This window comes from Nesoenas mayeri, assembly GCF_963082525.1.
Source record: "Nesoenas mayeri genome assembly, chromosome: 2".
Taxonomy (NCBI): Eukaryota; Metazoa; Chordata; class Aves; order Columbiformes; family Columbidae; genus Nesoenas; species Nesoenas mayeri.
The window spans coordinates 148,906,821-148,924,858 of NC_137543.1; the positions used below are offsets into that span (position 1 = coordinate 148,906,821).

An 18,038-nucleotide genomic window follows, 5' to 3' on the forward strand; every position below is an offset into this window, starting at 1 on the left:
TCTGGGAGCCAAGAGTGGATTTACAGACAGGGAAGATGGCGAACAAGAGGTCTGTGGCCTCAATTAGCACTGCACAGAGCAGCAATAGCATACAACAGAAAAGAGGTTTCACTACTGTGCTTCTCCTCATTAACAGTACAGCTGCCACCAAGCGTGTGTGCTGAACGCAGCTGAAAATTTGTCCCTGGTTTAGGTGTGTAAAAGGGACTTGAACTGATTCTGAAAACGGAACACTGTCTGGGAGTGGTGTGTATTTGGAAATTGGGAGCTTTGCGCTGCTTTTGTGAATATGATCCTGAACACTGATGTTGAAGTCAACATTTTTTTCTATAAAGTTAAGCTTGTGTCTTTATGTATGAGTTTTGATCCTCTGTTCTCCAGGCATGGAATACATGAATTATTTGTCTCTGTCCAGCTGTAGGGAAGGTTATGCCAAAAAATTTACTCGTCTTCTAGCTATTGACTCAGAAGGAGTTATCAAAGAGAAACTGTCTATAGGTCTGGATAGTCCTGGACTGTGGTTCTCTGGGCTTTCTCTGTGCCCCATACAGCTACAAGTGCTCAGCGGGACTGAACTCCTGGCACGAGCACCCAGCAGGACATGCCTGTGACCAGTGTGAGCTTCTCCTCTGCCTCCCTAACACAACTTGTGAAAGCAACAGCAACATCATCTGCTGCCCATGTGTACTCTGGTCCTTTCCAAGCCCACAGCCATCTCTCGGGAATTCAGAGCATAATGCTAACAAAAAGAAGTCAGGGACTCAGAAGGTTACAGTGCTGTTAAGGCAGTAACATTGTAAATCATACAGTAATTATTATTTAAAAAAAAAAAGGGCGTGTGGGCAGGGAAGAAAGCTAATGTTTTAAGAAAGTCAAAACAAACAGCTGCTGAGGACTATCACATTACACCCAGAGGAGTCAATCCTCCAATGCAGCTGATCCATTGGATTAATGATTTACACCCACTGAATACATCCCCCACTTTGGAATGACAAGGCCAATACAACTTTCTCTTTCAAGCATTTTCATGTATTCCCCCCATCCCAAAGAATTATGGTGGAATTTTTGATGAAAGCAAAAATCAAAGGTTATGAGCTATATAACAATGAATAGTTTCTCACCTCTTTTGAAAACTTCGTAACGGATAGAAAATCCTGCTCCGTGTGTCTCATAGTCGGAAACAAATTTAATAAAAAGATATGGTCCCGAAGACACTAAAGGAGGGGGAGCAATTTTTCCACAGTACTTTCCCCATAAGCGTCCTTCAGCATTATCGCCATCAATCACTTCAACATAATCATACCTGGTAGATAAATGGAAGGAAGAAACTTTTAACTTCCAGGAAAGAAGGAGACCTAATTAATTTAGAAACCATAACACAACACAGATAATCAAGAAAAATGCTAGCTTGCTTGGAAAACACATTATGCTGAAAGATGTAAGCAAAATGAAATAATTAAAATGGACTACATTATGTCTGTAGACATCATCTGGCAACATGGAACTATTAGGAAGAATGGTGTCCATTATGCTCGCAGACAATGTCAGCTAAAGTAACCAATTAACAAAAAAAAAAAAGGAAATCTCATGAGCACAATTCTGTATTATTAAATTGTGTTCCTTTGTCTGTGTAGTGTTGTTATCAATACATAATGCATAGCATTCTTTTCAAACTGTGAAGTTCTGTTATGAATTCAAAAATGTCTTTTTGGCTGGAGCTCTTTATGAACAATACTTTGATTTCCATATGCTATCCTCCAAACATATGTCCACAGAATAATAAATAAATCCCTAAACGTTAGATTTTGTTCAAAAATCCACTTTGTTTCAGATCAGTGGTAGAAAATCAGTTTTGCTTGCTAGCTGGACAAATAGTTTGGAGCAAATCACAAAATCCAAATCAGTCACAGCACTTGTGGGTTTTTTGTTTTGTTTTGTTTTGTTTGGTTTGGTTTTTTTTTTTTCACACAAAACTTTTTTCATTATGAATCATCTTTGCTTAGTTATTTGAATGAAGAAGCCCACATTATAATACTCATACTTGTACAGCCTGTGATTACTGAACAGGCTGGGCTAAATACTGCCCTGGTTACTTGCTTCATTCCTAAGGACTTTATAAGGATAAGCATACGATAACGCAATAATGTAGCAAAAGTTTGCCTGGGGACAACAGTCACATTAGGGTTCCTCAGCCCTGTCCCCAGAGGTGCCAGGCTGGTCTGAGGAGTTTGGTTCCAGGGGCTGAGGAGAACCCAGCAGCTTCATGCCCTGAGCCAGCCCAGAGAATACTGATGAGAACAAAAGTTGCAGAGACGCAGAAGCGGAGACAGGTCTGATTTTAAGTTTTATTAGCAGATGATTTCACTCGATCCCGGATGTGAAGGAGGAGCAGACACAATTTGTAGAATCAGTTTAATCTTTTCTTAAAAGGTGGTGGCATTTGGAACCTGAGTTGTGCTCTGGGTCTTTTTTGGACTGCGGCGAAAAGCTTTTCTGCTGCCGTTTTATTTAACAAGTTGCTGTTAGCCAGACAATCTCATTTACTTTTCATTATCCTACTACGACTGACATTAAAATGTTGCCATTAATTTGTTTAGACCTCTACTCTACTGTTATGTTCACTGAAATGTTCTGATCATATTAATATACAAGGAAGAGCTAAAAATGACAGGACAATAAAGTGTGTCTGACATTTTTCGAGAGATCAAGGGAAAAAAATGTCTTCATGATGACCAATGTCATTTTTAACAACTGTGCTCCAAACCATCCAGGGCACATTACTTATGTTTACATGAAGCCCCGTGAGACAACTGCAAAGATGATATCACTAGTTAAAGTGGACAGCTTAAGGCTACTTAAATTAAAAATGACATTACCTCATCAGTTAAAATTGTGTGCCAGGTTTGGTGTATATCAAGTAGAAAATAAAGCTGACACTGATGGAACTGTAAGCATTAACATATGTGAAATATTGTGTTAACTACATTTCCTCTTATGTATTTGATTTTTCTAGTAGCAATTGCTCAGCTAGTTATCTTCACTGTCCCATTTCAGATTGGCAGAAATACAAGGCAGAAATGCTCCTTTCTGAGATAATTCTGCAGATACTTTAAGTACCCTGCATTTTTTAAAAATTAGACTTCTGTTCTTTCTGTAATTTCTTTATGATATATATGTAATGGGACTTGAAACTTAAGGAGAGAGTTGTAAAAAGACCTCAGAGCTGCCTTTTAAAAAAATTTTCTTTAGAAATATCCTTAAGAATACCAGTTCTAGGTCCCCACAAAATCACTTGGAAGTACTCAGGAATGAAGGCTGCCAGCTTTTACAATTTAGGGAAAAAATGAATGACAAGAATTATTCACAAAACAACCTTTCTCTGAATAATTAACCACTTGTTAAAGAGAAAGAGTAACCACATAAACTCACAGCATCTGAGTGACAGTCATTGCTCTTCTCTCCATAATGACATTATTTCACCAGTTTCTCAGGTGTCATTCATTGTTCAAGCCTCAACACTTTTCACATGAATATCAAGAACCCTATTTCTGAATTATTAAATTATGTGTAAAATGACAATTAAAAATACTAAGCAGATTTGTACTTGTTTTTTTAAAACTTCATTTACAAAGAAGAAAAAAACCTTAAAGGGTTTGAATGAAGTATTTTTATTCTGCTACACCTTTAAAAGAATCTTCTATAGTCTTATTAAGTCTTTCATATACTTAGAAAAAAATAATTAACCTGCAAGTACCAGTTTTGCTATTACATGAAGTAAATTTGGCAAAAAATATTCAAACTAAATTTTATCACTCTCCTAGGTTTCCTCTTTTATAGCAATAGCCCGCCCACACCTTTCTATTGTTCCTTATAGTGACAGAATTGCAATTTATGGTGCTCTTTCTGGCTGCTCTGCAGTTGTAAATGACACAATTTGGTTACTAAAAGGTTGTCTTCTAATGGATTTTGCAAGTTAGAGGTCACGCAGCCCTGTGGAAGACTGGAGAAATTTTCATTTTTTTTCTTTTGCTTTGAAAAATTACCAAGAGACAAAGAGAATTTTAGCTGTAAGAAAATAGGTACAAAGTACCATTTGAAAAAGAAAAACTTTAGAGATCAACCCTACAACCTTCATATCCTGAGGATCACGTCTTTCGTTCGGCAGCTAACAAATGGATTTGCATTCTCCCACACTGGCAGCAACATCTGATATCTGGCCTGCTGTGAGTATCAATATTATATTTTTCTTAGGCAAATGAAATTATTCTGGATTTTACAAGTTTATACTTGGAAACCAATGTCCTGCTGTCATTTTTGCACTTTTCAAAATCCTACCAGAGACCATAGTGTATTGCAAACAACTGTTCTTGTAAATAGGAGGAAGTACAGTCACAACTTGAAAATAGATTTGCCGCCAAGGAGGCTCAGAAAGCAGCTTGCATCTCCCTCTGGACTTGGTAGCGGTTCTTCTCCATAAGTTTGTCAGGAGAAGATGCTGTGCCAGGGACGCAGTTGGCACATTGGCATCCCTGTGAGGAGACTGAATGTGTCACCTCCTCAGTGCCCAGACAGCCTTGGCGCGCAGCCCAGAATACTGAGTTTGCAAATTTGGATTTCCCACTTGGCAATTCTTCATTCAGTTACTGCTGCCAATGGTGTGGCAAATATTTCTTGTAATGTTATGGTCCTTTAGGGCTTATGGCAGACAGATGTAAATATAAACATGGTGCTAACCACTGCATGAAGTTTCAGGTGAAGGACTGGAGCATGACTTCATGTGCAGAAATAGGAGATGCTTACTTGGAAGAGGGGCTAATCGGTGGATATGTCCATGGAGCCACTATGCCATCATTGTAAAAGGATTCCCTTTTTGCCTGTCTGGATGTTTCCAGATATCCTGGTTTTGGTTGCTTTCTGTTTGCATCCTCTGTGGTGTGCAAGGACCGTGCATGGCTCTCGGGTGGCAGAAACGCACTGCAGAGCTCGCACATTCCCCCTGCTCCTCCCACATGGTGTCTGAACATGCCATTACTAGACAGTCCTAATTTTATGGTCCAGTAAAACAATGCCTGGGACAGATTCCCATTGGAAAGATGAGGGACTCTAGAACTCCCCTACAAATTCTTGAAGGGATTGCAAAAAAACTTGCACTTTTTTTGTAAAGTGTAAGTTATGGGTTCAAGGAAAAGGCCAAGTGATGCCCATAAAATGAACACTGGGCAATGAAAAACATAAACAGCTGCAGAACACAGATTTTGGTGAATTTTCTATTTCCAGTGCCTCATAGGTGATAATAGTGCTTATTTCTGGTTTCAGTTCTGGGCATGCTGGAGACCCTTAAGTGCACTGTAGCACCTTGTACTGCAGCAAGTAAAGCGCAAGTGCTGGCAGACGCTGCTGAAGCCAGCCACTCTGCCAAGCTACGCTCTGCTTCTACATGTTTTCCTATTATTAGGGCAGCCAGATCTTACTCCTTTTGCCTAAAAACATTCCTTCCCGAGAAGTATGCAGAAGTCAGCTGAAATCTAAATATCTGCCATTTTACCTTATGAAGCCATCAGTAAAGCATATACAACTATAATTTACATCTGAATATGCCATATTTTTCTGCAGTCTACTATGATATGCATCTATAGGGTGGTTATGAGTATTTCAGCTATTCACCTGTTAGAGTGAAAAGATCTCTGTTTCTTTCATCAGCCTGATTCCACTTCCACCAAGCTGCTAAATCTCTCATAGGAGTTTTCCACCCTGGCCAGACTATCTTTGGTTCTGAGAATTTGCTTCTTAGTATGTATCCTTCTTTTGAGTTATTTTATAAAGAAATATTTTTAATCCTTGCAAGACTCCATCTCAGCTGAACAGAAGGTATTGCAAGAGGAAATCTAAATAAAGAGTTTTGAGTTGTTCTGCACCATGGATTTGTGCCCCATTAGTGGCGGAGGGTTAGCAGTGTGGGATTTACTGCAGTGCTCTTGGCACAAGGCAGTCTGTATCCCAGAGCTAAAAACTTAAGAACTGCAGGTGCTCAAGGGACAGCAAGCTTAATCCCAGTTTATTAGCAACAGGAGAAAGAAGTATATGGTGTTAAAAATAAAAAAGCACAAAAAAGCACAACCTCAAATGGGCTATTTTTCTGCCTGTAACCTGAGGTCTTTCTGGTTGCTCTCCATCTGAGCCTCCATGCATCCTGATGGCTCTCCAGGGCCTCCTGTGCCCCAGTCTAGCAAGCTGACCCATCTAATGGGCACTAGAGGAGCAGTCCCCTCCTCTGGAGACATGTCAGGCTTCCCTCGCAGCTCGGTGCAGGTATCCACACAGAGAGGGTACAACTCCTCATGTATGGGCTTCAAAACACACCTTGATGGAGGTGGAAGCAGCATGTGGCCCTGGGAGGACCCTTGGTGATGGCTGCGTCAGCAGCAAACCACCAGGCCTAAGCAGGGCATGGGTACTCCCTGAGCACCAGGAGGCACAGGAACCACAGGGAATGATGGGGTTTTTTTGCTATTTTAGCTCCTTCCCAGTGTGCTTGGTGCCATGGGGTCCCGCGTGGTGCATTCCTGCCTGACCACTTGCTCTCATTACACACCAGTCTTCCCAACAGAGGCAGCTTTCTCCATCCCACCAAGTCAACTATTGGTGTCTGTGAATGTATCTTTGATAGGATGAGTGAAGTGGTCTTATAAAACTTTTCTTTTTTTTCCTTTTTATTTTCTTTTTTCTTTTTCTTTTTCTTTTTCTTTTTCTTTTTCTTTTTCTTTTTCTTTTTTTTTTTCTTTTCCTTTTCCTTTTCCTTTTTCTTTTTCTTTTTCTTTTTTTCTTTTTTCTTTTTTTCCTTCCTTCCTTCCTTCTCTCTTTCTCTGTTCTCTCTTTCTCCCTTTCTCTTTCTTTCTTTCTTTCTTTCTTTCTTTCTTTCTTTCTCTCTCTCTCTCTCTTTCTCTCTCTTCCTCTCTTTCCTCTCTTTCTCTCTTTCTTTCTCTCTTTCTCCTTTTCTTTCTCCCTTTCTTTCTCTCTTTCTCTCTCTCTCCCTTTCTCCGTCTCTTTCTCTCTTTCTTTCTCTATTTCTCTCCCTCTCTCTCTCCCTCCCTCGCTCTTTCTCTCCCACTCTATTTCTCCTGCTCTCTTTCTTTCTCTCCCTCTCTCTTTCTTAAATCTATTAAAAAGCCCAACAAGTCATTTCTCAGAGTGTGGACACACACGCAGTGGAATTAACAGCAGCCAGGCAGAGCAAACTCCATGAGAAAGGGGGAGGCGGGACCAAGTGCCCATGGCAGGAAGCTTTTAAACTGGTTTGGCTTGTACTGGAATTGTGGTGCAGATCAAGCCTGCTAAGGGAGATGGCATATCATCTGAGTCCCACAGTTCTCTAAAGTGATGGATATTTAAATACGCCATTTGCAATCAATTAATGATTTGCACTTTACTGAAATCCCTGTCAGTTTTGGGGGCCTTTGTTTCCATTGTTTTTTTGTGAGCTGGTGTTTTTGTGGTCTTCACCCAGGGCCAAAATTCACTAAAGTTATTGATACAAAGGTCCTGTCAACCTAAGAGATCTCTGGGAATAAGGCCATTGGGATTTGGCCCCTGTTCAGTAATTTACTAATGCCATTAAGTGACAGCGGGCCTCCATTAAGAATAAACTAGTGAGGGTCTATTTTAGTACAAGACAATGCTGTAGTGAAAAAGAGAAAAGATGTAACAAAGACATTGATGAAAATCTACAGTTACCCACTGTAACAGTTTGATTGCAACTCATGTTAGAAACAGTTTTGTTATTACACTGGTTTCTGGAATCATCTAATGCTTTGGGATTTGTCCTTTCATTTTAAAATTAAGCTTTTAATTCTCTGCAGAACAGAGGAATCTACAATACAACATACCTTAACCAATAAAAGTTCAAAAGCCAGAAGTAATAAAATAATAATTACTATTTTAAAATCTGATTATCCTACATCTTATCACATGCTTCTGGTTGGTTGGCTTGTGCCTTTTGAATACCTGGGACTGGCAGAACTGAAGATCTGAACTAAATAAGCAAGATTATATCTGCACTTTTATCTATACAGCTCCACTGAGAACATTAGACAGATCTTTAGCTGCTGCAAATGAGATTAGCCCCTTTATGTCAATGGATCCAAGCCAGTTTACACTGATATATGGCTAAAGAGGGTGCAAGTGGTGACAGAATATTTTGCCTTGTGTTTACTTAGTTCTGTTTTATTTACACCAGATAAAAAATGGAAAATTCTTCAACACAAATGTGAACACCAGAATTCACTCCAGGAATGAATGTAACAATGTCATACAGAAAATGAAGGAGATTCAGAGGCTGTAGACCAGATTTTGCATTTTAGCATTGCAGTGTCCTAGGGGATATAAAAGGAAAATCTGTCTGCTAAGGTCTTCAGCATATCTATCTGCAAAATGCATTTTAACAAGGAAAAGATTTGATCTTAAAGGGAGGACTAACTCCACCGATTTCACTGCTTGCCACATACTGTAATAAATTATAATATAACGATCCCAGTATATAAAAATGAAAGCCTCTTCTGGGAAGAAACATTCAATTTTAAACCTCTTCAGTGAGGAACTTCAGTTCATAACTTTCTGGCATAGAAAAATGCTATCTTTTCATGGAAAAAGTTTTCTGTCTGTCAAATAAGACAAATCTACAAATCCATGACTTCCACTTTAAGTGGGGGGAAAAGAAACACTTAGCAGTTTAAAGACTTCAGAGATGAAGGAGCTTTCTAGTGTCAGACTGGTGAAGTTTAATATTTATAGGAAATTCACATGCCTCTAATTACTCTAAACTCAGTTCCCAAGTAAAATATGCCATCTGGAAGATATTAGAGTCATTTACAACTTGTTCACCTCCCTGTTTTACTGCAAAATCTTACCTCTTGCCAACTTTCCAGTATTCTTCACAAAATAAAATGCAGTCTAATTTTTACTGGTTGTTTCATAGTTACTTTCTCTACATTGAGCCAGCTAAGAGCTTAAGAAACTGGAACAAAATATATTTTTTAAAAAGTAATTTTCTTATTGCTCACTATACCTTAAGCTTTATATTCTTTCACATGGACATTTCATCTGTGAGCATTATGCCTTGCCTTACTCTGGTGTTTAGCCACTAATTTGACATGGTTAGATTTGGAAAGATATTGTAGGTGATCAGAGAGAGAAAAAAGAGATGGCACGAGCAGTCATCTTGCATGAGAGTATGCTCTTGTAAGCCAAAAAAAAAAAATCCAAAACCTCAATTATACAGTTTTGGTTTTGGTTTTATGACCTCCCAAGAGACACCCATCAATCAGAAAACTTCTCGTTAATTTGAGCAACTTCATCCAAGTATGCCATTCTGTTTATAAGTGAAGCTTTGCAACATTCCTCCGAGGTAAAGCTGTCATTCTCATTTTACATATGTAGAGACAGAAGAGAGAGACTGAATTCTGACAGTCTCCCAGAAATTTTGCAAACAACAAGGAACAATGCCTAGATAGCCAGATACTGTGTTTTAAATATAAGAGCCCGGTCTAGTTCCTCCTGAAATAATGAAAAGATTCTGATGGCTTCTGTTGGTTTCAAATAAAGCTTCTTAACAGAGGTTTGAAATTTGCAAGTTTTCTTAGGCTATAGGATGAGTGGAAGAAGGAGCTGCAAAGTCTCACACAGTCTCACAAATACAATTGAATGATTTCTGTAGGAGAACTACACTAAATAGCTTGCATACAAAGACTCATGCATATATACACACTGCTGCAAGGAGTCAAAGACTATCTGTATGCCCCTATATCCATTAAACATTGTTTTCACATGCCTAACTAGTTTTATGATATGTGGATGTGTTAGTGTGTTAGCATGTGCTGGTGCATTCACTAAAAAGCCTGATTAATTGGCAAGTTATAGAAGCTTCAGCTTTGCTTCTTCAAATGCCTGAAGAACAGAGAAAAAGTTATATCAAATGAAAATCAGAATCATTTTTGATTTCTTTTTCTTTCCCTGAAAGTAGAAAAGGAATGTTTTAAAGTGATGGCAACCTTATAGTACTCCATTTGGGAGTTTTGAGCTGCTGATTAATTTGTAATTATCCTGTTGGGATCTATGTTGTATATTAATCATAACCTTAGGAACCTGACTTTTTAAAGTATTAGGTAGATGTCAGCTTTTCACAGAAACTGTGAAAGTTCACAACATAAAATAAGTTCCATGCTTTTGAAACTCATATATTTGTCCCTTGTAGACTGTCTACAGCCTCACAGAGCAACACCCGTAATTAATGAAACTAAAGCGGGCTAAAGGAGAAAGGAAATTGCAGACATACATATCAACTTTAGACACAAGTTATGGCAATTTTCCTCCATGGCAACTGTGTCCTGAAGACCAGTAAATGCAGTCAGATGATGGGTATTTTCATTTATTTCCAGTTAAGAACTATATTAAGAGAGTATTAAGGATGCAGTGTTAGGCACTTGGAACTCAATATTTCTCAGTGTTGTTCCCTTTGTTCTGATTTCTGCACTGCATTCCCTTTGGGCAGACTGTTGGCCAAGTGAAAAATCCACCATGGGATTAATGTCTTCACATGCCTAGTCTGTATTGATAGAAATGATTTTCATAGCACTTCCTTGCCTGAAAGTGTGACACATGTAAATGAGTGGATTGATTTTTGCTGAGACTGTATCTAAAACCTGTATAGAGCCACAGGACCAGGCATATGTACAAACAAGTGGAGTTATTGGAAAAAATACAGCTTTGGTGTTGAAATGTTTGACTTGTCAGTGTTTAATCATGTTCATGTATTAGAGCTTTTCCTGTTTTTGTTTGTTTGTTTGGGTTTTGGTTTTTTGGTTGGTTTTTAGGGGGAGAAGGGTGGAAAACTCACTTAAGCTCTCACCAAAAAAGATTTTGAATTACATAAAGGATATAAAAAATTTCAAGACACTTCTGGATTGAAGATGGATACCTGAAGTGTGTGAAGCATGTGGCATTTTTAGCTAAATATTGTCTTAATGCTGAGAAGACCTTTGGCAGTCTGTGGTAACACTTAAAGATGAAAACCATGTCTCCTTACTTCTTTCATATAATACAAACTTGAGAAGACAAACTGCCTGGCCACAGCACCTAGAAGCACACAAAGCTGAATAAAAAGCATTTGCAGTTCAGAGATCAACTCACTTATAATGGCTGCGTGTTTCCTGGTGGGCCGTTATCTCAGCACAAAATCATTTGGTTGTGTACACTGCCATTTAACAAACAACTCTTAAGCAGCATGAGTAATATGCATAGCCGGCAACTTTAAAGAAGCCCTGGCCTTGTGAAATCTAAATGATATTTCACAAGAGCAGCTCAAGGAACATTTACTCATGGATGGTGATTTCAGATTTCAGCCTTCTGGTCTTAGTAAGTGTGGTCCCACGGTTCTTCTGTTATGCAATGCAGATGTGTATGCATGTGTGTGTACATGTCTCCATGTGCATATTTTATACAAAAAAAGGCCTGAATCAATTTAGCTCTCTACTTTAAAAGTTCATTCTCAAGCAGAGGAGCAGCCTGGAAGATGCGCATTTCAAAACAACTAAAGCAAATGAGAACAGGGAAGCAGAGTGGAAACCTCTGTGCAAATTTAACTATACTAATTTCTACCAATCCTTTTCTATTAGTTTCTTTTCTAATTTCAGTACAGACTTTATGAATAAAACTCCTATTGAAAATTTAGTGTGTTTTCTTATAGGTGCAGTTGGGTTTTGCACACACCAGTCTGTCAGTCCATGAGTTTCTGCTCTTGAAATCTACATTAGGAAATACAATAGCATCCTCAGCATCGTTTTCTTATACAGTACCTGAATGCTTAAAATTTATTGCAAACAGATCACTATTTCTATTAAATGCTGTTTTGTACAGAGTTACAGTATATAGTTTTTGTAATAGAGCTCACAGTTAAGCTACCAATTTGAAACATTAGTATATAAAAGTTTTTCCCATTGAGCAATTTTATTACAATTTTATGGTGTGTATCATTGACCTAAAAAGTATATATAACTTCATTGAATGCATTTCCATTGTGATAAAATATACCATAGATGTTTAAAGCTGCTAAGCCTGAAGTTAGTTCATTTGTATCCTGTATCACAGAGAATGTTACACTTTTTATGAGTATTTTGACCTTATGATTTATACGGGTCTTGAGAAATAACTATGTGTTTAGAATGGAGGAAAACAGTGGCCAATAAACATTCCCAGTAGCCTAAAAACAGGAACAGCTTGTTAGCTGAGGTCAGCCATATGACCCAGCACCTAGTGAAACTGCATTGTTAGAGCTGGAGCATGGGGCAAACCAGCCATACAACAAAACCCACCCCAGTGATCCACCTCTCATAAAAATGTCTTTCTTAGAAAGAGAGGCATGTGATAATGACTTACAGGAAGGAAAATGTGCACAGCAGATCAGCATCATCCCTGGTACAAATTTACAGAGTTTAGTGGAGTTGCGCTGAAGGCACATTGGCCTAGGTTATTTTAAAATAGAACACTAAGTTGAAAATCTGCCAGAATTCACAAGTGTCTGCTAAAGAATTTCACATAGTCTTCTTCTGGTGCTAAATACTTGTGAAAGTAAGCAGGGTATTGGACATACCATTGGACAGCAAACACATACACAGCTTGAGGGCTGCAGTAATTGGGACCATACTACATACATGTGCGTGAGGTTGAATCCCCAGTGGGAGCTGCACAAATGTTGAGGAAGTATTCATTAGATTAGACCAAGTTTGTCATCTTTCCACTTCCTTTTCCTCCCTCATCAGGGCAACTTCTTGAGGTATACTCTCTTAAATCTGCTGAGCATCTGGACCTGTACTCAGTGAATGCTAAATCTTGTTTGGAGCCACGTGGCTGTGAGATGACCCCCGTCTTTGGAATTGGGGTAGTGTAAAACCCAAGTTGGGACTCACACTCTAACACAAAAATCGCTGCTTTTGAGATCAGCAGTAATGTTCCTCTAGAGCTGCTCTCTCCCATCCTTGTCCTGGCTGCTTTAACAGCTGTGATCCAGAAAAAACACAGTCTTCAGGAAAGGGCTGTTACTGGGTCAAAAAAACCCCATGGGATAATAATGTTGATTTGTCTTCTGTCCATGCTTCTGTCCAGGGACATGGACAGTGTGAGATGGAGCTATAATCAAGTTTTACCTGAAATATCAAGAGGACCAGTAGTAACCCAATGAATTACAAACAGAAATGGTGTTGCAACTTCTTTTCTTTTGTTATCCATACGAGAGTGGTGCTCTGAGTCTTCTTTAATCAGTTACAATAAATAAGCCTTGAAAGGTAACAAACTATTATACAGCTGATGAAAATACCTACTCTGCAATTAAATGGATAAAATCCTGATGTTATGGTTTTTGTTTTGTTTGCACTTCTAGTCAGGTATCTATTAATGCTTTTACTTCTGTTTGTCTACTTAGTAGTGATAAGCATATGAGAACAATCTGTGTGAGGCTCTGTGGTATTAAGAATTGATTCTTTCCTCTCCTTCACTCACAGCAAGCAGCACACTAACCCAGACAGACAAGCCGTGAAATATATTTGGGCCGGATTCTCTTGTACGTGCAGAGAATCTGAGCGAGATAACACCATGCTTTCCTTTGTGGTTTAATAATGCAAAAGACAGGCTTTCACACACTAGGGAGAACAAGGTTTGTTTGCCTTATGCATTCTTAAAGGTATAAATTGCCCAAAACAGTAGTAGGAAGTCTGGGAAGGAAATGAGATAATGCCCCATCCCTTTCCTCACTTGGAGCCCCCTGAGCTGGCTCACAGAGATGTCTGGCTTGCACAGAAGGAATCAGGGACTCCTTTTGGCAGCGCAGTCTCCATTCTCCTGCTTCAAACCCTCCCTGTGCTGTGTTGGAGGGGGTGCAGCTCCCAGGGTGCACGGCAGGTCGCAAGGTGCACTCCGGGAACCATCTTCCCCACCAGCGGTACAGCCAGACACTGACACCCTGTAGCATCCAAATGAGAGGGAAACCTGCAGCTTTGCTCCCTCAGTGCAAGGAAATCCAAATAACCAACACCACATCCAGCTTTGTGCCAGGTGATACACGCACCATGTTAATCCCTTACTCTGAATGAGAGTTCTTACCTGGCAGGGGGAGGATGTCTAGCTGGAGAATCTCAAACTTTTTGCCAAAAGTACTTGTTTGTCTCAAACTGAGAAAAATTATTTTCATAATTTTAAAATACGAACCGTCTTGTCCAAACAGCTAATGTGTTTCATGGCATTGAGCCTAGGTGTCATGGTGTAGTCCCCTTTAAAATTTTACAAGGTAACATAACCTCATTTTGTTACATTGTAAACATTTCCAAGATACAGGATCTTGTTTTTTATTACAGGGGTGAAATGGTAATAATCCTCCCTCTTTCCTGAAACATGCAGAAAAGCCCTTTAACAAATTAAATGTACACATTCCTCATTAGCTTTAACCTGAATTTGGCCTCATGGGCACTGTAAATCCAGTCCTTTCTGTTTCTCTGAACAAAGGGATGTTAAGAGACTAACAGACTCTTGCTGAGGCAAAATCCTGCCTGACTCACAGTACCAACACATGTTGAGATGAACAGATTCCTGAAACAGCTCCAGTGAATTGAATTTTCATGTATTTGGCATATAACAGCCAAGGTTTTCCTCAATTACCACCCATTTCTCCTCAAATAGATACCATGAAGTGTCCTCTACCCTTGCACGACTGCCACATGTCTAATGTAGGAACCACACCAGCCAGAAAACTTTGAGAAATATTTCAAACCTTTCTCCCTTCCCCTGCGAAAATTTCACATGGAATTCACAAAAATTAGAACTAGCAGAAGGATAAGAGAGGAACTGATGAAGGACGTCTTTTATTCCCCATAGGGATAACAATAACGGAAGAGCCTCTCACGTTGGCAACAAAAGGATATATCAGCTGGAAAGAACCTGAGTAAGGTTTCTATGCAGTATTATGCTCTGGGAAAAACACAGTCTTGCTCATTAATGGTGTTACTCAGAGAAGTGATAAACTATACCAAAAATTGCTATTCTTGCATTTGGAGATGTGATTACAACACAGGGACATATGTCTGAACTATTTTTACTTAACTGGCTGAGGTACTAATAATGCCATAGACTCTGTTCAGTGCTGAATGTTCCCACTGGGGACAATAAAACCTATGCCACCACGGGGTTGCCACTAACTGGGTAAGGATTTGCAACCATTATGGATGCTGTAGTCAGGTCTTTGCAGCACAAATGCAGTTGTCCAACATAAGGCAGGTTGGAAGCTGGGAGTTATTCTGCTTTCATGAGAGCCACTGGCGGGGAAGGCAGGAGCTTTGGAAGGGAACTGGGCTGTCCAGAGGTTGACTGTTTAGTCACCTGTAAACTTTCTGTGTCATTACAGCTCTGTACTGCTCACAGAATAGTTAACAGGGACATAAGGTCTGGAGATTAAAGAGGGAGTTGAGATTTCATGCTTCATATGCAAGCAAATGTGAGTCTAGATGACCCTCTGTATGGTGTGCGTTAAGACATTTAGGGAGATGGGAAATGATGGCAGAAATTGGGCAGAGATGGGACTGGAAGGCTGAAAGCACAGGCCCTATTTCTACATCATTGCTATTCAGTGAAGTCAAGTGTCTGTTAACTTCCTCAAGCCTCAGTTTCCCAGTCTGGAAAAGCAGCTATTGATATTTCCCTTGAAACATTTCAAGGCTTTGGATGAACTGAGATGGCTATGATACCAGTGACACCGTTATTAATTTTGTGATCTAACATGTTTTCGTAAATAAGTATACCTAATTGAGAGCTTTGCATTCTTTCTCCTGACCTCTTTAGCTTTGATTTAAAATCTTTACCTTTGCAGACGGACAATGAACAAGAAGGACAAAGAGACTTAAAATACTACATATTTTTTGAGTCTCCATTTCAAGATGTTCATAGTGAAATATGGCATTTTGCTACCCTTGCTGTTACATCAAACTTCATTTTACTAAGCACATTATGACAAGCAATAACATTGCTTTATAACCCAGAAACAATCATGGATGTAGTCTTGTCTAGATGTGCAGGGATTTATACCATTAATACTCAAAAGTATTAATAAATCTTCTGCATAAATCCCTAGGTGTGGAAAGAGGCTACCGTGTGTCCTTAAGCTCCTTAAGATGGGTACTTACAAGAAGCCTGAAGAACAAAGGATTTGGGGGGAGAGTCTGTTTTTAAGCACAAAGTTATTGTCTGACAGCTGAAGGATCTAGAATTACTCTGAAGTGCTGAGTGTCTCGCTGCTGTGAGGAACTGGTTATCTGAGGGACAGGATCTGGTGTGTTGTGGAAGGGTGTTCCAGCAGGTTATTCACCCTTATTTTCACTCTTAAATAAACACATTGGGCAAATGGATTCAAAAGGTTTCTTCTTTGAAGAGGATTATTTCCTCTAGCTGATCTTGGGTGGGAGAGGTTGGCCACCTTTCCCCCAGACTTTCTACGTAAGTGATGATGGTGATTATACTTAGTCAGTGAAGAAGAAGAATAGGAAACAAGATGTGTTACCTCCTTCATAATCCTGGCAGTATTTTCTATTAGGATCTCAGCTAATTATGCTTTTTCACCCTTTGATAATCAGCATCCAATCTAGTAGTTGTGCTGTGAGGTCTTTTCACATAAAGTTGCTGCAAAAAAGTCTCATTGCATGAAAGCCTTAACCAAATTGTATACAGGATAGATTACATCCACACTATGAAGTTGTCAAAACATTGTGATTTGATTAATGAGGCTGCTAATTTTCAGACTTGTCTCCCATACAGATCTCGAGCCTCTTCAGTCACATTAAGACTTGTGAGGTTAACGATATTCCCTGCCAGCCTTAGCACGAGTCTGTCACATTATAAATGACCCTCCCTCTGTTTGCCATCTAGGAACTGTCTTAGACACCTGGGGCAACTTGAGAGGAAGTGAGCATATTAGCAAACATTTCACTATGGCAAGTCATTCTGAATGTGAAATGCCTTTCATCCAGTACGACCAGTGCCCTTTACACCCAGTACTTAAGCTTGCTCCTCTCCAACACGTTTTTGTCTCCTGAAGCTTTTAATCCTTAAGGGTGCAAGTCACACTCACTTCATATTTGCACTCTCCTGCCCAACTACCTTAAGACAAACACTTTGCGAGAAGAAAATCATGGAGTTACTATAAGGTAAGTGCAAATAGCTTCATATTAATTGAATTCTAAAACCAGCCCATCCTGTTTTCCTTCATCTGCAATATCTGTGTTAATCTGTAAAAGAATCCTGAAGCCATTAACATCAGCAAGGAAGACAGAATGGTCCAGAAATCTTCTTTTCCCTCATTTCAGCTCACCCTTCATACACAGAGATACACAGACATGCAAATGCTGTGATTAGGAGACGTGGTGAAAACTGCTTTTAAGTGTGATCATTAATCATGTATATATTGATTACCTTTTATTTGTGTTTTTTTCATTTTAAGCACATCAGTCTTGGCTGATTGGTGCTTTATTAAATCAGTACCATTCACTACTCGTATGATTCAGAAACACGAATCACTCACTAGAGAAGTTTAATATACAGCCAATATCGTATTCAGGACATACACTTCACCTTGCAAAAATCTAAGATTAAAAAAAACACTATCAAGAAATGATATACACATGACATACATTAAGAATTAGAGCCCTGCTTTTGCTGACGCCAGTGAGACTACTCATGTGCACAAGGATTTAGCAGCACAGAGGTTGCACACAGAGCTTGAGAGAAAGGTTTTACTGTTCTGCAGTGTGACATCAGGTTGGGACAGTATCTATCTTTCTGCAATAAAGCCAAAATAAATAACAAAAAAAAAAGTATCTTCTTAAATGATTTCAATTATTTCAATTGTTGGAAATGCAAAAAAACCCACCTTTTAGCATACATGTGTGAATTAGAAATGCACAATTTTAAAAGCTGAATCACTTAACATAATAAAAGATAAGCCTTCTTATATT

At 39.1% G+C, this 18,038-nt stretch overlaps 1 protein-coding gene across 3 annotated transcripts in view; it reads right to left on the reverse strand.

Moving 5' to 3' along the window:
• NRP1 (neuropilin 1) overlaps positions 1-18,038 on the reverse strand; it is a gene marked incomplete at its 3' end in the record, with an annotated part of 111,187 nt that overhangs the window by 63,624 nt on the left and 29,525 nt on the right. For all 3 annotated transcript variants that reach the window (XM_080340207.1, XM_080340205.1, XM_080340206.1), the window contains exon 3: positions 1,122-1,303. In XM_080340207.1, the coding sequence (XP_080196333.1) occupies positions 1,122-1,303 (182 nt within the window). The remainder of the gene's footprint in view (positions 1-1,121; positions 1,304-18,038) is intronic.